At 34.1% G+C, this 23,464-nt stretch overlaps 1 protein-coding gene across 4 annotated transcripts in view; it reads left to right on the top strand.

The window, feature by feature from the left end:
- The window catches only part of LOC124352764 (nucleolysin TIAR-like), a 975,428-nt gene that overhangs the window by 786,071 nt on the left and 165,893 nt on the right, over positions 1-23,464 (top strand). For all 4 annotated transcript variants that reach the window (XM_046802423.1, XM_046802425.1, XM_046802426.1 and 1 more), the window contains one exon: positions 16,277-16,379. In XM_046802423.1, coding sequence (XP_046658379.1) covers positions 16,277-16,379 — 103 coding nt within the window. The remainder of the gene's footprint in view (positions 1-16,276; positions 16,380-23,464) is intronic.

Consider the following 23,464-nt stretch of genomic DNA (forward strand, 5'->3'; position numbering starts at 1 on the left):
CTACGTTTCAACATCTGCAGTCCGATCTCTCTCTCTCAGGTGGATAACTAACCGAACACAATTACAATCTTAGTTAGAATAATTATTAATCACGCTAAAGCGTTGTGACACATAAGTAAGGAATCACAGTACACATACTATGTGTCCATTTAATGCACTTTATATCAAAGCATTGCATTTAATAAAAAAGACACAAATTAGTATAAAATTTACTGAATAAAAGGTCACAATAGGTCTGGCACGCCAATAAGATGGCGACCAATCCGGTAACGGGGTTGGACCGTTTCAACCGAAATTCTTGGGATTGTACTTTAACTCCTCATTGGTTTATTAGAAATCTCTATTTTGTCCGGTGTTCAAATTTTTCAAAATCATACTAGTAAGTAATATAGTCACTGATGTATCGTTCTGATTCTGTGATATTCCTTAGTAAATGTAGAATACATTAACGTGTGTACTACATTTTTATAGAAAATATAACACACACACACACACGCACACGCACACACACACACACACACACACACGCACACACACACACACACACACACACACACACACACACATATATATATATATATATATATATATATATATATATATATATATATATACATACATATATACATGTATATGAGGGTATAATTTTATAGCAGTACGAAAGTATAAGATTTTGTACAAACTAAAAATTGTTTACTGGCATTCAATTTTACATTTATATAACTCAATAAGAAAGTATATTTCACACTAAGCCCAAGTGGCAGCACAGCATTTCTGTTACATTCGGTTTTTAATCCCCTGCGACTGAACATTGAACCAAAAGCCTGCAGCATTTGTAGCGCAAAGTGCATAGGTTTGTTACAGTTCAGTGGCATCAATTTAGCAGTCCGCCAACCACCAAAAGGGAGTCAAGCGACCGTTGATTGTGGCGTATTGATTCTTTTGTTCCGCGGCTTGGAATAAACGTGGCGTAAAACGACCCAATTAAGTACACTCACATGGAAAAAGTGTATTACAGTTTGGAAAAATTGGCCCTTTTTCTCGTTTATGCTCCGTTTGAAACGAAAATCTAAAGTTTCATATGGATTTAAGTGACGTTTCGCACATATAGGTTTACCATAACTAGATAAGATTGGTATAAAAATGGTGAACACAGCTTGAATTGATTACTCTGACTCACCATTCACTACTCAAGATTTTCATAAATGTTGTTATTTAGTAATATGTTTGTATTTATTCTAGTACATCTTTTGCAACTACGTTTCTCTATAGAATATTTTTCTAAATATTTCAATTAAATTCCAATTTTTTTATTTAAATGTCGTTGAGGTTGTTTTTCTGGTAGGTAGAGTGCCACATTATTTCAGTTGTATAGGATAAAACGAGTTTGACGGCGTTGCTCAGTATAAATGGCTGCGTGACTATTTAAGGAACGCTAAACGATTTCAGTATTGCCGAATAAATGCTTGACTCTTATCCTAAACGTATTAACTTAAGAAGTACCTGAAACCGAAATCAATTACGAACATTACCACTTATAATTAATATTACGAAAGAACTTAAGTAACTAACGATTAAAACCCTATACTAAAACGCAATGACCGGTTTGTGTGTACTTAAATGCGTTTTAGATTGGTGTATACTACGGAACCCGAAACACGGTGTTAGTATAGATAATGAAAATCTCTCAGTAATTTTTCACAAAATCCAATCAGTCCGAATAGCATACATTGCATTCATTGTAAGTGATTTCCATTTTATCACTTGAAACTTTGATAGTGCCAATAAATAACGCAGTGTACTCGTACGGTGTAGAGTGCTGAGCTGCCAAAATAACGATTGGTGTAAACAACACCGACAAGTCGAGCGATAATTTACAGGACCGAACTGTCTGTGTCCAGTGATGCGTAGGGACCTATCGGCCTGTGTGGCGAACATAAATCGACATTCTCTCCCGGCTTCCCTTTCATAACCCTTTCCTGTAGTCGATGAATGGCGATGGTCGCTACAATGTGAATGCGGTTTGACGCGAGCCAGGTCAATAGCGGGCTGCTTTTATACATCAAAACTGCGTACACTTCGACTCCTGGACTAGCTACGATTTACAGGACTGAACTGTCTGTTCAGTGATGCGTAGGAACCTATCGGTATGTGTGGCGAACAAAAATAGACATTCTCTCCCGGCTTCCCTTTCATAACCCTTTCCTGCAGTCGATGAATGTCGATGGTTGCTACAATGTGAATGCGGTTTGACGCGAGCCAGGTCAATAGCGGGCTGCTTTGATACATCAAACCTGCGTACACTTCGACTGCTGGACTAGTCAAGCTACAATTTACATGACCGAACTCTCTATCCAGTGATGCGTTAGGACCTATCGGTCTGTGTGGCGAACAAAAATATACATTCTTTCCCAGTTTCTCTTTCGTAACCCTTTCCTGCAGTCGATGAATGGCGATGGTCGCTACAATGTGAATGCGGTTTGACGCGAGCCAGGTCAATAGCGGGCTGCTTTGATACATCAAAACTGCGTACACTTCGACTGCTGGACTAGTCAAGCTACGATTTACAGGACTGAACTGTCTGTCCAGTGATGCGTAGGGACCTATCGGCCTGTGTGGCGAACATAAATCGACATTCTCTCCCGGCTTCCCTTTCATAACCCTTTCCTGCAGTCGATGAATGTCGATGGTCGCTACAATGTGAATACGGTTTGACGCGAGCCAGGTCAATAGCGGGCTGCGTTGATGCATCAAACCTGTGAGCACTTCGACTGCTGGACAGTTTCAGCTACAATTTACAGGACTGAACTGTCTGTGTACAGTGATGCGTAGGGACCTATCGGCCTGTGTGGCGAACATAATCGACAGTCTCTCCCGGCTTCCCTTTCATAACCTTTTCCTGCAACCGATGAATAGCGTGGTCGCTACAATGTGAGTGCGGTTTGACGCGAGCCAGGTCAATAGCGGCTGCTTTGATGCATCAAACCTGTGAGCACTTGTACTGTTGGTTTGGTTACAGTTATAATTTTTTGCTTTAAATCATTTGCCTTGCTGACCAGAAACCTTTTAATATGTGTGTGGTATAATACTGCATTGCGCGTACTAACCCGATGAGAATGTCTATTGACAAGTAAGCCTAATAATATCCCAATTATTTAATTAATTCCAAATTCTTGTGATCCTCTGGATATACTCGATCATCGTGAGTGGTCGGTTTAAAACAATTTATATTAAATAATTATGACTTCAGATCCATTAAAATTGGAATGCTTCATGATTTATAAAATAGTCTTTTTAAAGACCACGTATAATATCATAAAAACCAAATTCTATTAACCCCTTTACATCCCCCAACTTAAAATTAAAAGCTACTTAATTAAACATCCTCTCAAGTGGCAAGTAAGTTAAACAGTTTTTTGTGTTTAGATTAGTAACTTGAATGAAATTCATTGTTGCTTTATCCTAATTGCTGTAAAGCGGTTTTGTTAGAACCGGTTTAATTACTAGTACTGCTACTTGAGCCATGATGAGGTGACCCATACCATACAGACGTTCTAAACAAAAGCACCATTTGACGTCACCAGCATGTTTATGTTACTGATACAAACTCGTCACTATATACAAAATTGCTCAATATTTTGTTCTCTTAAAATGTTATATTTCCCACATCTCTGAAATTTCAAACAGATATTGCAATTTTAAAATGGATCTATCCTTTCCTCACAAACAACTATCGTCCTTTGTCGAATGTTCGCAAAAATGAGTACAGTTGTGGAAAAGATGTTATTGAATCAGTTACAAACTTTTGTATGTCGCTTTAAAATTTTATGTCGTGAAAATTTTGATTTTATTAGCAATAACGATAAATTATGACGTAGTAAGACAGATTAAGTCTGTTTGTTGATGGTTTGGAAAGACTAGAACATTTATACATATTCTTTCGACTGCGTGCACAATAGGAAATTGTTATACCAGTTAAATAATGTTACATATATGGTCTATAGAGCCGCATAAGTGATTACTGCCTTACCCTAAGATCAGAGACCAATAAGTGCGGATAGAGCATAAGCGAATCCCGTCAGAAAAAAATGTATACATTACAGTGTTCTTCAAGGATCTGTTCTTGGACCAGTCTTGTTTTTTATTTATATGGTTGAGCTAATCGGTCCAATATGTAAAGTTGTTTCAATAGGCTGACACTTGACTCTGCATTAAATCAGAACAAAATATGAATCAGAAATTCAATCATTTTTGGAGCTCAATATAGAATTTACAAATTTAGTATGAATGTATCTTTATAGAAGCTTGATCTAGAACCAACATATTAACAACAGTGGGTTAGTCCAGGGCAGGGACTAGATTTAGAGACTATTGGTGACACACTGAACATATTTACAACAATTCCCTTCTTTGGTTGGTGCCAGAATAACCAATACGCTCGCTGAAGAAATTAAAAAACAAAATTAACAAAAAACATTGAAACTCGACCAAGACACATTTTTATGTCAAAGGCTTTCTATTCGGTTGAAGGGTTTATAGGAGCTAATGAATCGTTAGTATTAAACATGAAGTTAATGAAATGTTATAATATAACATTCCTGTTTCTTTATATAATGAAAAGAATGTAAAGAAAAATTAAAAATATGAATGTGTGAGTGACCTAGCTAATTATAAATTTAATTATAATGCGTGATTTGTTTTAGAAATCAATTCTCGTCTATTTAGGCTTGAAGTTAATACATCGTATTTCCAAGTACATTCGACGCTTGTAATACAATTCTTGTAACAATTTCTTATATTGCAATAAAGTACTCGTATGTATCCATGTTAAACATACAAAATGGTGTGCACTTGAACATATAGCGGTAAAACTGTTACAACTTCCTTATTTGTTGACTAGTTTTTAAAACCAAGTAACAATGAATTTAATGTCAGATTTATCACTCATTTTCGTTTGCTTTAAACTCAGGAATGCTATTAATGTCATTAAGTCATACATTTATTTCACATGCAGAGCAGAGTATTACACTAGTAAAACCTAATGATTATAGGCAATGGAAATACCCCGATCCGCAAATAAAGATTAATAACGATAATTTTGTTTATAAACGTCATCTAAGAACTTCAGATGGAACAACTTTTTCATGCAATACCAATACAACAGTTAGCGTATATGGTAAGTTTATTATTTACAATATTTCATAATTATAAGAATATATTTCTTATTTCAGTTCATTATTAAATTAATTACAAAAATTCCGAACCTATCTTTACATATGTTGGTCAAATATATATATATATATATATATATATATATATATATATATATATATTTATTTATTTATTTATATATTTACAAATACATTCTTAAATAAAATTACGAGAAATAAGAAAATGTTTATTTAAAATCATGACTAAGTAATACTTTTCAACACCAAATGTGTTTACGAATGTTACCCAAAAAATTTAATGTCTTTACTTTGTACAATTACAAAATATATTTACCAAATGTCTTTATAAGAGAAAAAAGAGATTTCTTAAAGATATTCAACATTAAAACTTTAGTATACCTAACGAACGTTGTAATGCAATAGTAATAATGATTGTGATGTAAGTAAATTTTTTTGAAATGTGTTTTAAGCTAACGAGTATGTACTTGCGGTTGGGTCAAACCTCAAATAATGAACTACAAACCGCTGAATGTGTATTTATTATAAATGTATCAAATTAGACCGGAATCACAGAGGCTGCTAGCGAACCATGATTGCGGCTTATCGGTTCTTTCCAGCGCACGTTCGGAGCAACAACAGCATTAGGCCAACAAATTAATGCTATTACACTAATTGCGTGTGCAATCAACTGAAAAACAAAGGTTATTAGGCACAAAATGTGTTTTACACATTACCCAGTTAGTTTGTTTATGATTAACCGACCTATCAGCCATTGACCCATCCCTTTGTTTAAATCCCGATTACTGCTGTACATATTAATATGAGTGTGCACCTTTTCGATGCATTTTAATATTGTCACTGTGTTATTTTCAACGAGAATATTTATTAGTATTGATTGGACCAAACAAATGGAAATAGTGCGCTCATTGCATAATAATTCCATCGTCACGTACAAAGTGGGTTTTGAAATCACCCCCTTCCCCAATATTTTTCTGTGTTTTTTTTATGTAAACACTCAGCAACTGCCAATCGTGTTGGCTAGTAAATACTTTCAAAATAATTTCAAGTTTCTGGTTTTCTATTCGCTATGACCCAAAAATATATATTTTTGCAGGAAAGAAGAAGCAATATGTAGTATTGATATTTTACTTACAACACAATAAGAATTTATCTTATTCATATACACACTTTAGTTTATCTTTTCCCTTACGTTTTAAGAGTTCATAATTTTATTAGATTACAAACGTAACGTACGTATTAAAATTCAAAAATGATGGAAATGAATACTTAGATTGTAATGATTAAGCAATGATCTTTTTGTACTAGTTACACAAATTACTCTAATATCTTTTAGATGCACAGTGAATGCTAGCTTTACAAAGTTCAATGAATAGTATGTATACACTCGTATATAAAAGTTATAAATAATTAGACACATTTATTTTCATTTCCATGATCTATCTCTGGAATCAAATTTATTATAGAAGAGCTACCAAAAAAATAATATAACATGATCATTTTGTTTGTTTTGAGAAGGAATAATATCAATAAAAGCGGTTTGTGGTTTTCAGGTCTTTATATGAATATGTTCAACACTATATTCATACTTTAAAATTATATTATTGCCAAAATATATCCAAAATGACGTCAAAGTGTTAAATTTTATAAAATCAGATATCTACTACACAAGTGTTTTAGGCGGTGGTTTGTAATCTATATCATCTAAGTAAATGGAGGAAGAAGTATAGTAGATGAGTATGGTCTTACTGAATACATTGAGACACATTGGTTTCCCTTTGCTATTGATTATGACTCTCCCATACCACATATTAAAAATTTCGACTGCATGTGGTTTTATTTTTCCATATTTCATCACTAAAACCCTTGAAAAACGTGTATGAATATACTATTCGGTCATTAACTATTGGTTCCGATGGCTAATATATTGTAAATATAAATTAAAATATTTTTAAGAAATCAATTGTTTATGAATTGCGTAAGTAACCAACAAGCTCTCTCCTTTTGGATAGACTATGTTATACAACCGTCTATCACAGTGAGTGAAATATTGATATGGTAATGTGGACTACAATAGCTTTCAGTAATACACAAATACTGATAAATACTGGTGCGTTAGACATTATGCTGCTTTGTAGCCAATGTGTCAACGTTGTGCATTTCAGCCAGTTAAATGTTAACATGTAACATTTGGCCTATTACAGCTTTCAGTAGTAGACATTAGGCATTATGCCGCTTGGTAGCCAATGTGTTAACCTTATACAATATAGCAAGTGAAGTTTTGACATCTAACACATTTACTACCAAAGATTTAATAGTAAACATCAGATAATTCATTTTTTGGTAGCTAATGTGTTAACATTGTACACTATAGCAAGCGAAATACTGACATGTAACAAGTTTATTACCACAGATTTAACAGCAGACATGTGTAAACATCAGATAATCCACTTCTTGTTACCCAATGTGTTAACATTGTACACTATGGTAAGCGAAATGTTGATATGTAACACTTTTATTACCACAGATTTAATAGCAGACATGTGTAAACATCAGATAATCCACATCTTGGTAGCCAATGTGTTAACATTGTACACTATAGCAAGCGAAATACTGACATGTAACAAGTTTATTACCACAGATTTAACAGCAGACATGTGTAAACATCAGATAATCCACATCTTGGTAGCCAATGTGTTAACATTGTACACTATAGCAAGCGAAATACTGACATGTAACAAGTTTATTACCACAGATTTAACAGCAGACATGTGTAAACATCAGATAATCCACATCTTGGTAGCCAATGTGTTAACATTGTACACTATAGCAAGCGAAATACTGACATGTAACAAGTTTATTACCACAGATTTAACAGCAGACATGTGTAAACATCAGATAATCCACATCTTGGTAGCCAATGTGTTAACATTGTACACTATAGCAAGCGAAATACTGACATGTAACAAGTTTATTACCACAGATTTAACAGCAGACATGTGTAAACATCAGATAATCCACTTCTTGGTTACCCAATGTGTTAACATTGTACACTATAGCAAGCGAAATACTGACATGTAACAAGTTTATTACCACAGATTTAACAGCAGACATGTGTAAACATCAGATAATCCACATCTTGGTAGCCAATGTGTTAACATTGTACACTATAGCAAGCGAAATGTTGATATGTAACAAGTTTATTACCACAGATTTAACTGCAGACATGTGTAAACATCAGATAATCCACATCTTGGTAGCTAATGTGTTAACATTGTACACTATAGCAAGCGAAATACTGACATGTAACAAGTTTATTACCACAGATTTAACAGCAGACATATGTAAACATCAGATAATCCACATCTTGTTACCCAATGTGTTAACATTGTACACTATAGCAAGCGAAATACTGACATGTAACAAGTTTATTACCACAGATTTAACAGCAGACATGTGTAAACATCAGATAATCCACTTCTTGTTACCCAATGTGTTAACATTGTACAATATAGCAAGCGAAATGTTGATATGTAACACGTTTATTACCACAGATTTAATAGAGGCAAATGTAAACATCAGATAATCCATTGCTTGGTAGTCACTATGTTAACATTGTACACTATAGCAAGCGAAATGTTAACATTTAACACGTTTGCTACCACAGATTTAATATTAGAAGACAAGCATTTGACATTTTTCCACTTCGTAGCCAGCGTGTTAATTAATCTATCTAAACGATTATTGTATAAATGTCTATAATATATTAACACATTTCTTGTATTCTTCAAGAATCTTAAAACCGAGAAAAAATCCAAAGACCAGTCATGAAAATCTGTTCCAAGTTGTAAATTCATCTAATGAATACATCTTTTAAAGGACATTCTGTACTTTTACATTTGAACCATAATATAAGATACATAATATAATAACTCTCTATTTATATTATTAGGTAATAGCATTAGTATACCTTTTGAATCTTGACTATACTCGTTCTAAAATCAACTACACATCAAATAAACTACTGAACAAATAGGAAGACCGCATTGACTAATACATCCAAGATTACTTCCCAAAGAAAGATTAACCAAGTTTGAAAAAATTAGTTGAATTAAATGAAGGTCTTTAGTGGTTTGCTCACATGCCTGAGGTATTTAGCCACCTGATCACATTCAGCTTCGGTCACTTAAACACACGTGTGAAAGTAAACAGTCAAATACAAAATGTTTTATATAAAAAAGTAAGGACTCTACGGTCTCAGTATTTGGTATGATTTTTCAAAAAATGGGGAGAATCTAGTCGTGGCCAATTGAGTCCTGTTACAACATCAATCATTATTTAAATTACATTTTGCAAAGTCTTTTCTATAAATTAATGAATATCAAAGTTGTTTTGTTAGCAAATCCCATGTTTCAACATATTAATAACATAATAGAGCATAAAAAATCATTGATGGACAAATATAAATAGGTATGTGGTGGAACGGTTATCATAGGCTAGTGAGAGAACCGGTTTCGAGTCCTACCGGAGCAAGTAAATTTGACTTATTAAGTACTCTTTATTGAAATTTAGTATTGCATTTTGACTTATATTATTTATTTTATTCTCGTAAAACATTGAAATACAATATCGTGTGACTAATCTTGTACTAGGCGGGAGTGATAATATTGTGTTCTAGACACTCTACAGTAGCATTGATGCTTATTTGATCCTCCCAGGATTGAGTATACTATAAGAGTAATCCCAATACCTCATTTTTTCTATAAAGATTCGCTAATAATGAGTTCAAACAACTCACGCCTTTGTTTCTACGAGAGGTGCCCACTATAAACTTAACGCTCCAAATACGTTTGCACCTACTCTGGACGGAAATCATTCCGTCAGAAAGGTATTTAGGTGTTTCGGCCTCACCAAAGAGTCTATCTCCACCTCTGCTCGGCTTGACATAGCCCTGTTCCCCCCAGGGAGCCAGCACGTGCCCCTCACATAACTGCCTTCGTGTCTCGCCTACACTATCACACTTGCCCTCTCCGTCGACCGTTAATCCCACATGTGTTCCCATTTCACTCAAACACTGATATTATACTTGTTTCACATTATTTCACTCTGCTGTTCCAGTACTTTACTTTATGTGGTACTTTGATTACAGAATCCAGCATTGGTTTATTGATCATTCCTCATTCACTGAGCACTTCTTTTCAAATATTTTTTCGTTTTCAGTTATAATGTATATAAAGTATATAAAATTCCTAAATGTCTAACTGAAGATGCACTATTATTGTTGACAGTTTGTACAGCACTGACGAAATAAAGGTCAGATTATAAACTGAAGTCTAAGTAATAAGTATATTAAGTGTATTATTGTTATTAATATTATTTTTACTATTATTATTTGTTTAGCATATAACTATTTTTTTAACTTGGAACTTGTTTAAACTCTGTGTTTGCTTTAATCTCATAACTTATGTAAAAGTTTACGAACGTACGTATTAAAGTTCCCCATTTCAATAATTTAAATAAATAGTTTTGATTGTAGGATAAAGAAAATAATGTTACGTTACTTATGTATAAGACTGCCATAGTGGCTAGAAATTAAATATAAGTGTTTTTTTTTTACTTACATGTCATATTATAATTTTCAAAACTGTGAAATACTTATAAAGCTCTTTCTTCGCTATAAGCTGATAACATGTATAAACATTTATAAATGTAAATATAAATGTTAACAATCTAAATTATTAAAATAAATAGCTGTAACCGAAGAGTATGCTTTATTAATGATTTATAAAGCTACCACAATGGCGATTCTAAACATTCGTGCTTGCATTAATTTGCAGTTATTATGTATTTCTAAAACTTTGCATTACGTGCTTTTGCAGTAAGATATGATGTATATGTATAAGCATACATTTTTGAAAGATGATGGTTTTGTGATCTGGGAGTACATAATAAACAAAATTGCAAAAATCTATTGTCAATTCCGCCATAAGGTTCATAGCAATATGCAGATTTCTATTACATCTAGATAAAGACACATATAAAAATAATTTGATTTTGGACTGTTATTACTCAACCAACCTAACCTATTATATGCTGTAAATTTTGCTCAGTGTTAGATTATATAGGATTATTGTCATTTACATCACAAACTGCTAAGATTAGTTTAAACTTTAAGTTATCTAACCTACAATAGTAAAAAATATAAAAATGTAGTCTTCAGTAAGTTAGTATATATATATATATATATATATATATATATATATATATATATAATTTCAATAAACATTGAATTACAAAAAGTACTTGCTCCGCCGGGAGTCGAACCCGGATCTCTCACTTGCCGGGTGAATGTGCTACCATTACACCACAGAGCGCTCACTTTTTCCGATTCAATTATTTTGTATTTGGCCGTATCTGTCACATATGGGTTTAAATAAGCAAACTAACATATGATCGGAAGACCAAATACCTGTCAAACGACTTTTATTTACATTAAATTGTATAAATGGCAATAGCCTTATTTAATTTCAATAAACATTGAATTACAAAAAGTACTTGCTCCGCCGGGAGTCGAACCCGGATCTCTCACTTGCCGGGTGAATGTGCTACCATTACACCACAGAGCGCTCACTTTTTCCGATTCAATTATTTTGTATTTGGCCGTATCTGTCACATATGGGTTTAAATAAGCAAACTAACATATGATCGGAAGACCAAATACCTGTCAAACGACTTTTATTTACATTAAATTGTATAAATGGCAATAGCCTTATTTAATTTCAATAAACATTGAATTACAAAAAGTACTTGCTCCGCCGGGAGTCGAACCCGGATCTCTCACTTGCCGGGTCAATGTGCTACCATTACACCATGGTATATATATATATATATATATATATATATATATATATATATATATATATATATATATATATACATGTAATATATATATATATATACATGTAATATATATATATACATACAATATATATAAATATATATGTATATATACATAAAAAAGAATAAGAACGAAGGGAGCTATAGTTAAATATTCCCTATTAAACTGTCTATTTATTACGTGAATTTTCAATTCCAAGATCTATGAACGAATGCAAATTTCTCGTGGCCTGGCTAGAGCTTTTCCTTCCCCTAGAGGGAATGGATTTCATTTCCAGATTCTCATCTTATCAGGCGGTATCTTCGTTTATTCATCAAAGCGATATGAAATTATGATGAGTTTTTCTTCCCTTTCGGCCATGATACTGTTAACGTTATGGTTGGTGGACTTTGTAAAACATTCTTATGGTTTTTTTGTATTCACATTAATGAAAATACCGGAATACTTAATGTATCATAGGAAAATTCGTGTATATTTATTTATATTATTTTTACAATAGTGTATTGGATAGTTTAATCAAATGTTCCTGTAAATTTTAAATGCTTTGATTTGAAACCAAAGTAAATTATCTAAAAGAAATAAATTATTTCTTATAGAATAGTATTTATTACACGGTGATCCAAAGAATCTTATCGAATTAATGTTTAAAAAGTTTAAAAATAATCTTTACTTTGTACAAGTTATTCCACAATGTGCAAAAAACAAGCACAGGATAACAAAAAAATCATGTTTGTCTAATTCCGTGGAGGAGAAGTTTTCATGTTAATCACTACCCTACCTTGTATGTCAAATCTAAGACTATCTGTTGTAATGGTTAAGTCCAAAATCTGTTTAATAGTCATGACTAGTATTATTATAGTGGCAGGACTAATCCGGGTGGAAGAGTATACCTCACATGTACTAGTAGCTAGTCCTAATATTACAATAGGGCCTTACTGATGTAACGATTTAATAGAAATTACTAACGACGATAAGAATAGGACAGGGTTACTCGTATTGGTAGCACAAGTCCTAGAAAGGTGGTTATGCCTAGTAATATTATAGTTAGTTACCGATAGCGCAGTGTAGGAGAGACAACGGTTATCGAAAGATAACCGAGTCAATAAACGTCGAGCGTTGCTGCTGCTTGGATGACTAACCGCTGAGCGATCCTGTCCTTGTGAGAGGCTCGCCTGCCGGCCGTTGATTGTTGTTCGGAAGTCACCTTTAAGCCAATTGTCCCCAGGTTAAGAGAAGAGGACTTCTTGATCCTGTCTTCGCCTCGTACAATAGGACATGTTTTACTTTTTTTAATCCTGTTACAATACTAAGACTAGACCCGGAATAGTAGCTAGTCATGAATTGGTAATAGACCTGACATAAAGATCATTATGATGGGTATTATCGTAGGAACATACATTTGTGGAGATCTCCTCATCTCAGTTCGTTCATACTTGATTTAGAGAAACAATAAAATAGTTAAAATGCAGTTTAGTATTTAATGGACATCTGAATATGTATCCTTTACTCCATGCCAACTATATGTCAGATGCAACCTATGGTGCTAAAGTTAATATCAACCTTATTATGAAAGATCCATTCATCTTAAGTAGAGGGCCTAATGTAAGGCCGTCTATACAGTATACAGTCTCGAATTGTACTTTTTACGTATCGGGAGAGTGATATCTCAGTTCCCCGAAACGGTATACATGACACCCCCGCCTCATACCTGTTATCAGAGCGGCTGTTTTACCCACATTTGCGGTTTTTGCTGCGCCAAGCTCCCGCACGTGTGGCGGGCTCCCACATTACGCCCCGGCCGCGTTTCGCTTACACAATTAGCCTATCGCTTTACATCCCCGTTAATACCGCTTGTGTTTCCAAGCTCGTGTTGTTTTAAAATTAGGGAATGTGTTTCGTAAAGCTTTGCATTAATACAGATTTTCTCCATTTTTATTTCTCTCAATCATGTGAATTTCTGAAATTTTAGAAATGTTTTGTAGGAATTTTGTCGTGGTATATTAACCACTTATGAAATGCATTTGTTTGTGTAACAACGCAAGTGATTCACAGATTAATTTTAAAATTAAAAATAATTCATTCATTCATGGGGGTGATGTTTTGCATGGTTGTTTACTATCTGAAAATACAGTACTTCTACAGACATTACTATGAATTGATTGATTTCTCTTTGGGAACGGTTTTAAAGTATTACCAAAGCGTAAAGCACTTAATGATTAAGACGGATTATGAAGAAAAGTTGAAATGGAACTATGCTGGAAGGGTAATTAGAGAGAATAAATGAACAATGGCTATCAATTAAAGAGTTAAAAATTATACACTTTGCATGCCAACGTCAAATTAGCAACCTTCCGACATCTTCACTCATAAATCATGACAAATTGCCCTCAACAAAATATAATTTTCCGTAACGACCAAGAGTTTATTTATATCGGCTTTTCGTTTACTTTTTTAGGAAATGTGACAAGTATAGGACTTATTATGTTGTTCTTAAGTGTGTTAATATTTTCCTATAGAACAGTTGCAGATATCTTACTATATTAATAGATGTATTCTATGCAGACCAGTACTTATTTATTATACTTTACAAAAAGCTATTATTTTACTCAAAAATTATCCAAGTAGCTGGTTCTGTTCTGCTGAAATAACAATCTATGTTTTTTTTGTGTAGAGTAATGTGTTTAGATTAGGTTGCATAAATTTAAAATTACGTAAAACATTACAATAATTTATTTATACGCTTTCATTTAAATTGTTTTCAAGACCCTTGGTCCATACGATAAAGTTATTTTTATTCTATCAGTTTTTGGTTAAAATATTTTTATATTTTTAAACTACATTTTTTTCATAAATCTTTACATTGCCCTTTCTAAAGACATACAATAGAGAAATTTATTTTGTTTTTATCATTTTAGTAGTTAGTATTCTGCACTTGAAACCATATTAGAAGCATATTATAATTAGTCCCATATAAAATTATTGGATATGATGATATGAATGTTTAACAATGTACAAAATATGTCCGGTGCTATAGATGTATTTTATTTATAAAAATTTCCTGAATCCATTTATATTAAATAACGTGTTACTTTCTCTTAAGTGTGTTTAATTTAAAATGCATAAATTTCTTAAATCAAAAATCATTAACAGTATGTTACCGTTAAAATATAAATCTTTTTATTTGGACCTTACTACAAAATTGTTTACATATGTGCTTTAAAACATATACTTCTTTGTGGGATTATTAAAAAATGTGTTCCTACCTGTTCTATCATACTAGAACTTATCTAAAAATAACTTGTCTTTAGAATAAAAGGGCATTCCCTTAAGAACCAAATTACCACCTTAAAACCTGCTACAGACTTGAAATCTAAAAAATTCATTCTCTGTTAAAATGTATGCTTTTGTTGGGTTGATACTATCCAAAACTACTGTTCATTATGTACATCTAATAATCGGATTCGGACGAATTTATAAGATGTGTACATAGAACAAATATCTAGAATTCGATCAATTTATACAGAGCAAATCTAAAATTAACGATTACTTTACTAAGCACAACTATTAAAACAAGATCCTATAAATCAGTGCCTCTTATTTTACAAATTACTTTTTTCTCTAATCTAGAAACCAAAACGTGATGTTATGAATGGTAAAGTAATAATTTTGAGGAAAAACTGTAAATGTAGAAATGTTTATATAAGAACCTAATTACACTGTATAACAGATCAGAAAAGGATCGCTTATGACGAACTTCAGGAAACGTTCTGTGTGCTCTCATAAAGGTCTTAAGCTATGATCTTCCAAGATATTAATATATGTTATACTGTAATGTGAACTTTGGCTTACACAAAGCTGAAAGCGCCATCACAGCGACGAACGACCAGTGGCTCGGCAGTTGGAGTATTTGCACCTACTAGGCCACTTGGGTATATTCTGTGTACTCTCAAACAGTCTTTAGACTACGATCTCATAAGGTACTAACATATATTACGTGGTAACGTGAACTTTGGATTACAGGAAGCGGAAAGCGCCATCACAGAGATGAACGACCAGTGGCTCGGCAGTTGGAGTATTTGCACCTACTAGGCCACTTGGGTATATTCTGTGTACTCTCAAACAGTCTTTAGACTACGATCTCATAAAGTACTAACATATATTACGTGGTAACGTGAACTTTGGCTTACAGGAGGCGGAAAGCGCCATCACAGCGATGAACGGCCAGTGGCTCGGCAGCCGGAGTATCCGCACCAACTGGGCCACTAGGAAACCGCCCGCCCCCAAGAGCGACTGTAAGTTTGCATGCTTCCGTAGTTCCTTGAATGCCTCTTTTCTTTTTACTAGACATCTCTGTCCTTTTTTGGAACACGTAAGTATCAGGGACCATTCTCTGTGCCACAGTAAAGATGGGTGGTTGAGTGTCTTTATAGATAAAAAATTTAAGTTACTCAGTAAAAAATGACTCACTTTTGTCTGTTCCTTATTGAATAGGATTCACTTGAACCGTCCACATTTTCATAGGCTTCGTGTAAATATTGTATATAATCCCAATGTGGAAATCAAATATAATTTAGGAGAAAATCACTAGAAACTAATGAGACGAGGGGGCTTCATATTTAAGTAGCACCTCCAGTGAAGCTCGTGTGCTGATTTGTTAACTTATTTTTAGTGCACAAATCTGTACCCCTATAAAAATCTGCTCCGTAACCGATTCCTGATCATTTAGATTTAAATGAGCGCTGAATCTTCTCTCTACTTTCCAAGAGAAGAAAAGTAGAGTAGTGTTTTTCTTGAATTACATGAGAATGATCAGGGGAGGAGGATTCATGAGTATCAAACACACAGAAGGAGTACCTCGCGTCAAATTATTTTGATTTAATCTTGGTATATTTTGTTATTTTTTCAATTTTCATCTATATGTTTCATATATCTTTACTAAAGTTTTTTTAAAGTATTTGCTTCAATATATTATATGATCTTTTGCCAATACGTGGTTTCATCTTATTTTAACAAATTTCTTAAGGTTTTATATAGAAATAAAATACCACTCATTTGCTGTAAAAGTGCCTAAAATTTACAAAGAATGCTTACAGCATTTCCTAATAAAATTACCCACCAAACTTAGCACGCATTATACAGATTAGGTTAATACTCAAAATTTTACATATTAAAATATTCTCACAAGTGCAAAATTGTAATTCTTCCAAAAGTGAACCAGACATTTTTGCAGCTGAAGTGACACTGTGACGGCCTGTGTCTTGTCCCTCCAATTGTCAAAGGCTGTCGTCAGACTAATTGATGCCTTTGTAGCGTTGATTGGTCCGTGCCATCCCACTCGTCTCAATTTCTCTAATCCTAATTTTTACCGCCGCTTCGTGGGGGAGGAAATTTGTCGCGTATATGGCATGTTACTTTCCACTTTTATTATTTCATGTTAGTGTGTCGATGCTGTATAAATACTTCCTACTGTTAGTTATTTTACTACGATCAATTTTCTTCTTATCTTTTAAACCCTTCCAGAATTATTTTGTTTCATAAACTACGTAGATTTGTATACTTCTTAATTTTTAAACCCCTGCAATATATAATTACCTCCATCGCTTAATCTTCTTTCAATGTTGACTCCCTTTCAGAAATATTTATATCCTGAAATTCTTAATTTAATACTATTTTTTATCACCTCTTTCCATAAAGTATCCGAAAAAACCAAAAATGTGGAAAAATGTACTTTAAGAAGAGAAGATACAGGGTGTATTATATATGACAAGCTGAGTCTATAGACCCCTCCATACTGGTCTGATATCGTATTCAAGTCGGCCGCCCCGACCGAGGCTGTATCAAACTCTCTATAGCGGACAGGTCAGAATCTATCGGTATAAACCATCGCCCTGTTTCTATCTGCAGTTTTGTTACCTTGTAGCACAGGCTGTTTGTAGAATAAATTGTTTTTCATCGTGAAAGTGTTCAATTCAATAACACCATTTCTAAAGTGGTTCGATAAAAGTAAATTTAATGTATAAAGTTTTGATATGATCATTTTCTTGTGATTAGTTTTTCTTTATCTACTCGCTTAGAAGCGATGATGCAATTTTATAAAACGTCCAAATTATTAAGCTTCCAAAAGTGGCTTGAAGTATAACTTAGTTTTACTTCATGAGCGTTGTGTTTAAATCATGCAGGCTATAATTTGTATTTAAACACACCCGTAGAAAAGAAAACACGCTACTGAATACATTTATCAAAAAAAACTTCCAAAGCATGTAAAAATACTCATGTTACAAAGTTATCGGACACGTCATCATTCCGGCTGTAACATAGGAATGGTCACTACAGTTAATTCTTATACCATTTCAGCAATAACAAATTATACATTAGGAGAGCAACAGTAATTAAATAGCTCTTGATTAAAAATAATTTTTGGTTTATGGTTTCTTAACTTTTACTTTCATGCTTTTCCACAAAACCACGTATGTCATGAAATCCTTGACTTCCTCTGATGCAGTGAAACTCCTGCTGAGGAATCAAAGCATCATCAGAGCCGGGCGAGGCGAGGGGCGGAAGGCAGTTCGGGGCGGGAAACGGTAACTCAGCCAAATGACGGTGAACTCTGCCACAACTTGCCGCTGCTGAGCTGTTTATTGTCGAGCTGCTGACTACTGTCGTACCCTCTGCTGTGTGACCGGGCCGCCACTGCCATACTTGGTCCGAGAGTACTCCTCTGCTATATTCATTAAACAGAGAATTGAATTAAAACCTGAAAATTACGAATTACTTAAATATTGATGGCAGTGAAACACTGAATCTCTTTCGTGTAAGCGTGAAGTTACTTAATTATATAGGTTATATGTATTTTATTTTCATCGTTCAAATTCAAATTATGTCTAAATCTATAATCGGCTATGACTATCTTTTCGTTGATAGCATCTCGTGATTCTCGTTAAACTAGTGTTATTTTCAAATGTTAGTTACTAGTTTGAAAAGCCCTATTAGACACACGTGGCCTACCCCTGTAACTGTACATATTTAATTTTGGGTTTTCAAGTATGTGGAAAAATAGAAAAAGTTGATGTTGGTATTTTATTCCGTACTCGTGCTTGGGTATAGAATGAGAAAATTAAATTAAATCCAATTTAAAATATTCTTTTCGACAAAGAAGAAAAATATATTTTGTTTAAAATTACTCACTCACCATTAAAATGTTATACCTAACCCAGAACCTCAATTTATCCCCCCCCCCGGTCAACAGCTGGATTGGATAAAATTGTATTGGGGCTCTGTACATGAGAGGAATCAAAGCACTATAAGAGCGTGGCGAGGCTGTGCAAGGGGCGGAAGGCAGTTTTAGGCTGGAAAATGTAACTCAGCCAGAACTCGGAAAATGGTTGTGAGCTCCTTAAACTTGGCATATCTGAACTGTTTATAGTCGGCCTGCTGTCTGCTATCGTAACCGTTGTGGCTGGTCCCAGATACATACTGTACATGAGAGGAATCGAAGCACCACAAGAGCGTGGCGAGGCTGTGCAAGGGGTGGAAGGCAGTTTTGGGCGGGAAACGGTAACTCAGCCAGAACTCGGAAAATTGTTGTGAGCTCCTCTACAACTTGGCATATCTGAACTGTTTATAGTCGGCCTGCTGTCTGCTATCTTAACCGTTGTAACGGGTCCCAGATACATACTGTACATGAGAGGAATCAAAGCACCATAAGAGCGTGGCGAGGCTGTGCAAGGGGGTGGAAGGCAGTTTTGGGCGGGAAACGGTAACTCAGCCAGAACTCGGAAAATTGTTGTGAGCTCCTCTACAACTTGGCATATCTGAACTGTTTATAGTCGGCCTGCTGTCTGCTATCGTAACCGTTGTGGCTGGTCCCAGATACATACTGTACATGAGAGGAATCGAAGCACCATAAGAGCGTGGCGAGGCTGTGCAAGGGGTGGAAGGCAGTTTTGGGCGGGAAACGGTAACTCAGCCAGAACTCGGAAAATTGTTGTGAGCTCCTCTACAACTTGGCATATCTGAACTGTTTATAGTCGGCCTGCTGTCTGCTATCTTAACCGTTGTAACGGGTCCCAGATACATACTGTACATGAGAGGAATCAAAGCACCATAAGAGCGTGGCGAGGCTGTGCAAGGGGTGGAAGGCAGTTTTGGGCGGGAAACGGTAACTCAGCCAGAACTCGGAAAATTGTTGTGAGCTCCTCTACAACTTGGGCATATCTGAACTGTTTATAGTCGGCCTGCTGTCTGCTATCGTAACCGTTGTGGCTGGTCCCAGATACATACTGTACATGAGAGGAATCGAAGCACCATAAGAGCGTGGCGAGGCTGTGCAAGGGGTGGAAGGCAGTTTTGGGCGGGAAACGGTAACTCAGCCAGAACTCGGAAAATTGTTGTGAGCTCCTCTACAACTTGGCATATCTGAACTGTTTATAGTCGGCCTGCTGTCTGCTATCTTAACCGTTGTAACGGGTCCCAGATACATATTGTACATTAGAGGAATCAAAACACCATCAGAGCGTGGCGAGGCTGTGCAAGGGGCGGAAGGCAGTTTTGGGCGGGAAACGGTAACTCAGCCTGAACTCGGAAAATGGTTGTAGCTCCTCTACAACTTGGCGTATCTGAACTGTTTATAGTCGGCCTGCTGTCTGCTATCTTAACAGTAGTAAAGGGTCCCAGATGTTCGGTCTGGTTCGGGTAAAGTAAGTTGTGAACATCAATACAAAAAGGCAGTAAGTTGAACACGTGTGAGCTAATATTTTGTAACATTATTAATAATTGAACGCTCAAGCAAGCAAGTGATCCTCAAAGTTGCCATACTGTTTATATACGATTGTCTATTACTTTAAACTGTATGACTAAATATAGTACCAAACTAACTCACAAGAAAATGTTAAGATAATAAGAATTTGTAATTCACGAGGGCTGTCAACGTATAGTAATGGTTGATATCTTAAATTGAATTCACAGTGTTGCACTCGGTTTTGGGTTACTTTTATTTTTAAAGCCATTTTTTAGGATTTCTTTCCCAAACACAAATAATCTTTTTAATGTTGATCACTATATGAGGATTTACATACATTTAAATGAGAACTATTTTGCAATTTTGTGATATTATTGAAAAAAAGGAAAGGTGCAGAAAACCTGAAGCACCTTAAAGAAAACCTGAAGATAAGGTTTTCTTCCGAATACGTACTGTCAGCAGATATATCCATATCTTCAGGACTTCTTCTACGGGTCTGATTACAAGATACCCTTAAACTCTACTTTAAATACATACAATTCCTCGTAGATTGACTATAAAACTGTATAAACTCTGTTTAAAGAAAGGTATCTTAAAGTACTGTGGCCTAACTGATCTTTCTTAATGTAAAGCACCCGAACGGCAACTGCGTCCTCTTAAAGAATAGTTTCTTTTGAACTGCACACACAGGAAGACACTGCAACTTATGTTAAAGGCCTAAAGCCTTTTGTTACACCACAGGTCCTTTAGCCTTTAGCGACAGTGCGAGTACCGGAAATTAGATGCCTTAACTTTGGCTACTGAAGATCCAACTATATCTTACTCACAAAGTTTTCATCCTCGTAATTGTATTAGGCGATGGAATAACTTGTTTAAAGTTTTAGTAAATGAAGACGCCTTTGTTCCTCGCTTATGGAGGATGATTCACAACGATTCTTCTACCAAAGTATATGGCACTAAAACTGTTTAAAAGCTACAGTTTGTTATTTAAACAAACTACAGTTTTTACTATTTTTTTTTATACCATCATATTAATTTCAGACTCCTTTAAGCTTGAAAAATAATATGGTAAAATCTGTTTATTACACTATTTCTTCTGAACTTTCGTGGTTTCAGGAATAAAATGCTCCGATTTTCAATTATTACGATTATTATTATAAACCAATAATTCTATCTGTAGTTGTATTCTTTGAGCAATTGAAATGAGGTTTAATCCTATACACTACTTACATAAGAATATAACTTGTATTCTACTACTGCTTTGTATATTTTTCGAGTTAAATTGTATAATATAACGACCATTAACAGAAAACCAAAATGACTTACTCGGATATAGTATCCAACAAATTTCAAAGGTATTTCTTAATGGTTTTGAAAGTTGTGAGTCTAAAGTCCCTTGTACAGTATACAAATGTGCCTCCATAGGTTTAAGAAGGATTTTTTATAATAATGAAAATATGGTTTTGATGGTGTGTTTTAATAATGAGAAATGTTTTAAAATTGATTGTTATTTTGATATAAAAAATTTAATCCTTCACTAATATATTTTCTAGTTTTTCGAGATGTTTAATTTAATTTATTACATATAGGTTTTATTTTTGGGCAAATTTACACCAACATATTGTTTGATTCAATTGCAATATAATTATATTTTTAATAATGACGTCTCTTCGGGTTTGTACTTGATTTGTTTTTGTAAAATATCTTTTTTTTAATTAACTAAACCTCTTCGAATATTTGTTCAAAATGAGTAGTTCACTTTATGTTTACAAATGAAACACTAAGTATTACATCATAAATATTTTTATGAATGTGGTTTTTTTTCGAGTGAAAATGCATTCATGAGCATGCTGGAAAATATACTTATATGTAAGCTTGATTAAACTCAATAACTACTTCTATAAAATACTATTGAATTCATTTTATAGTAACATAACATACATTTTTAATAACATTAGTAATATTTTACATATTATAGAAATGTGTCTATAACATAAAATGTCAGTTTAACTAAATACTAAAGTTTTTTTAGAGAATGTTAACAGTTATTTTTAAGCTTGAGCAAATTGCCTCATTATCTCTTGGAAGGCAAAATAAATTCCATAAACTAATATAACTAAAAGAAACATGGTTTGAAAAATGTTATTGATTTTAACATGAAAATTGAAAATAATTCTGAACACGTGTTATTTCAAAATTCATAATTATGCTGAAAACTTTGTTTAAGTGGGGTACGACATCAACATTACGAATTTAACAATAATGCAGTTGTATATTATTTTTATTTATGTTAGAATGATTTCATTTATTAAAGAACCTATAACTTTATTGCGTAAATCAACTACCAAAATTTCCTAAAGCTGTAGTTGATTTAGAAACATTTCATTGTTACGTTATTTTTTTACGTTACGTAATATAGAATTCAATACCCGGAAGTTTTCTTAAATTGTCAAAAATGTGGAAAAGTCGTGTAAGGTATTTGAGCGGAAGCCGAGGATGAAGGGGTTTAAGAATGATGTGTACGCGGCCTTTAGTCTACTAGGGACCCCTTTATCTGCTCCTAACTTTGATTACTACCCCTCCCCCTTTCTGCGGATAATGTATTGCTCAAACGTATCAGGAGGATCGATATGCTTTCAT

This window comes from Homalodisca vitripennis, chromosome 1 (assembly GCF_021130785.1).
Source record: "Homalodisca vitripennis isolate AUS2020 chromosome 1, UT_GWSS_2.1, whole genome shotgun sequence".
Classification (NCBI taxonomy): Eukaryota; Metazoa; Arthropoda; class Insecta; order Hemiptera; family Cicadellidae; genus Homalodisca; species Homalodisca vitripennis.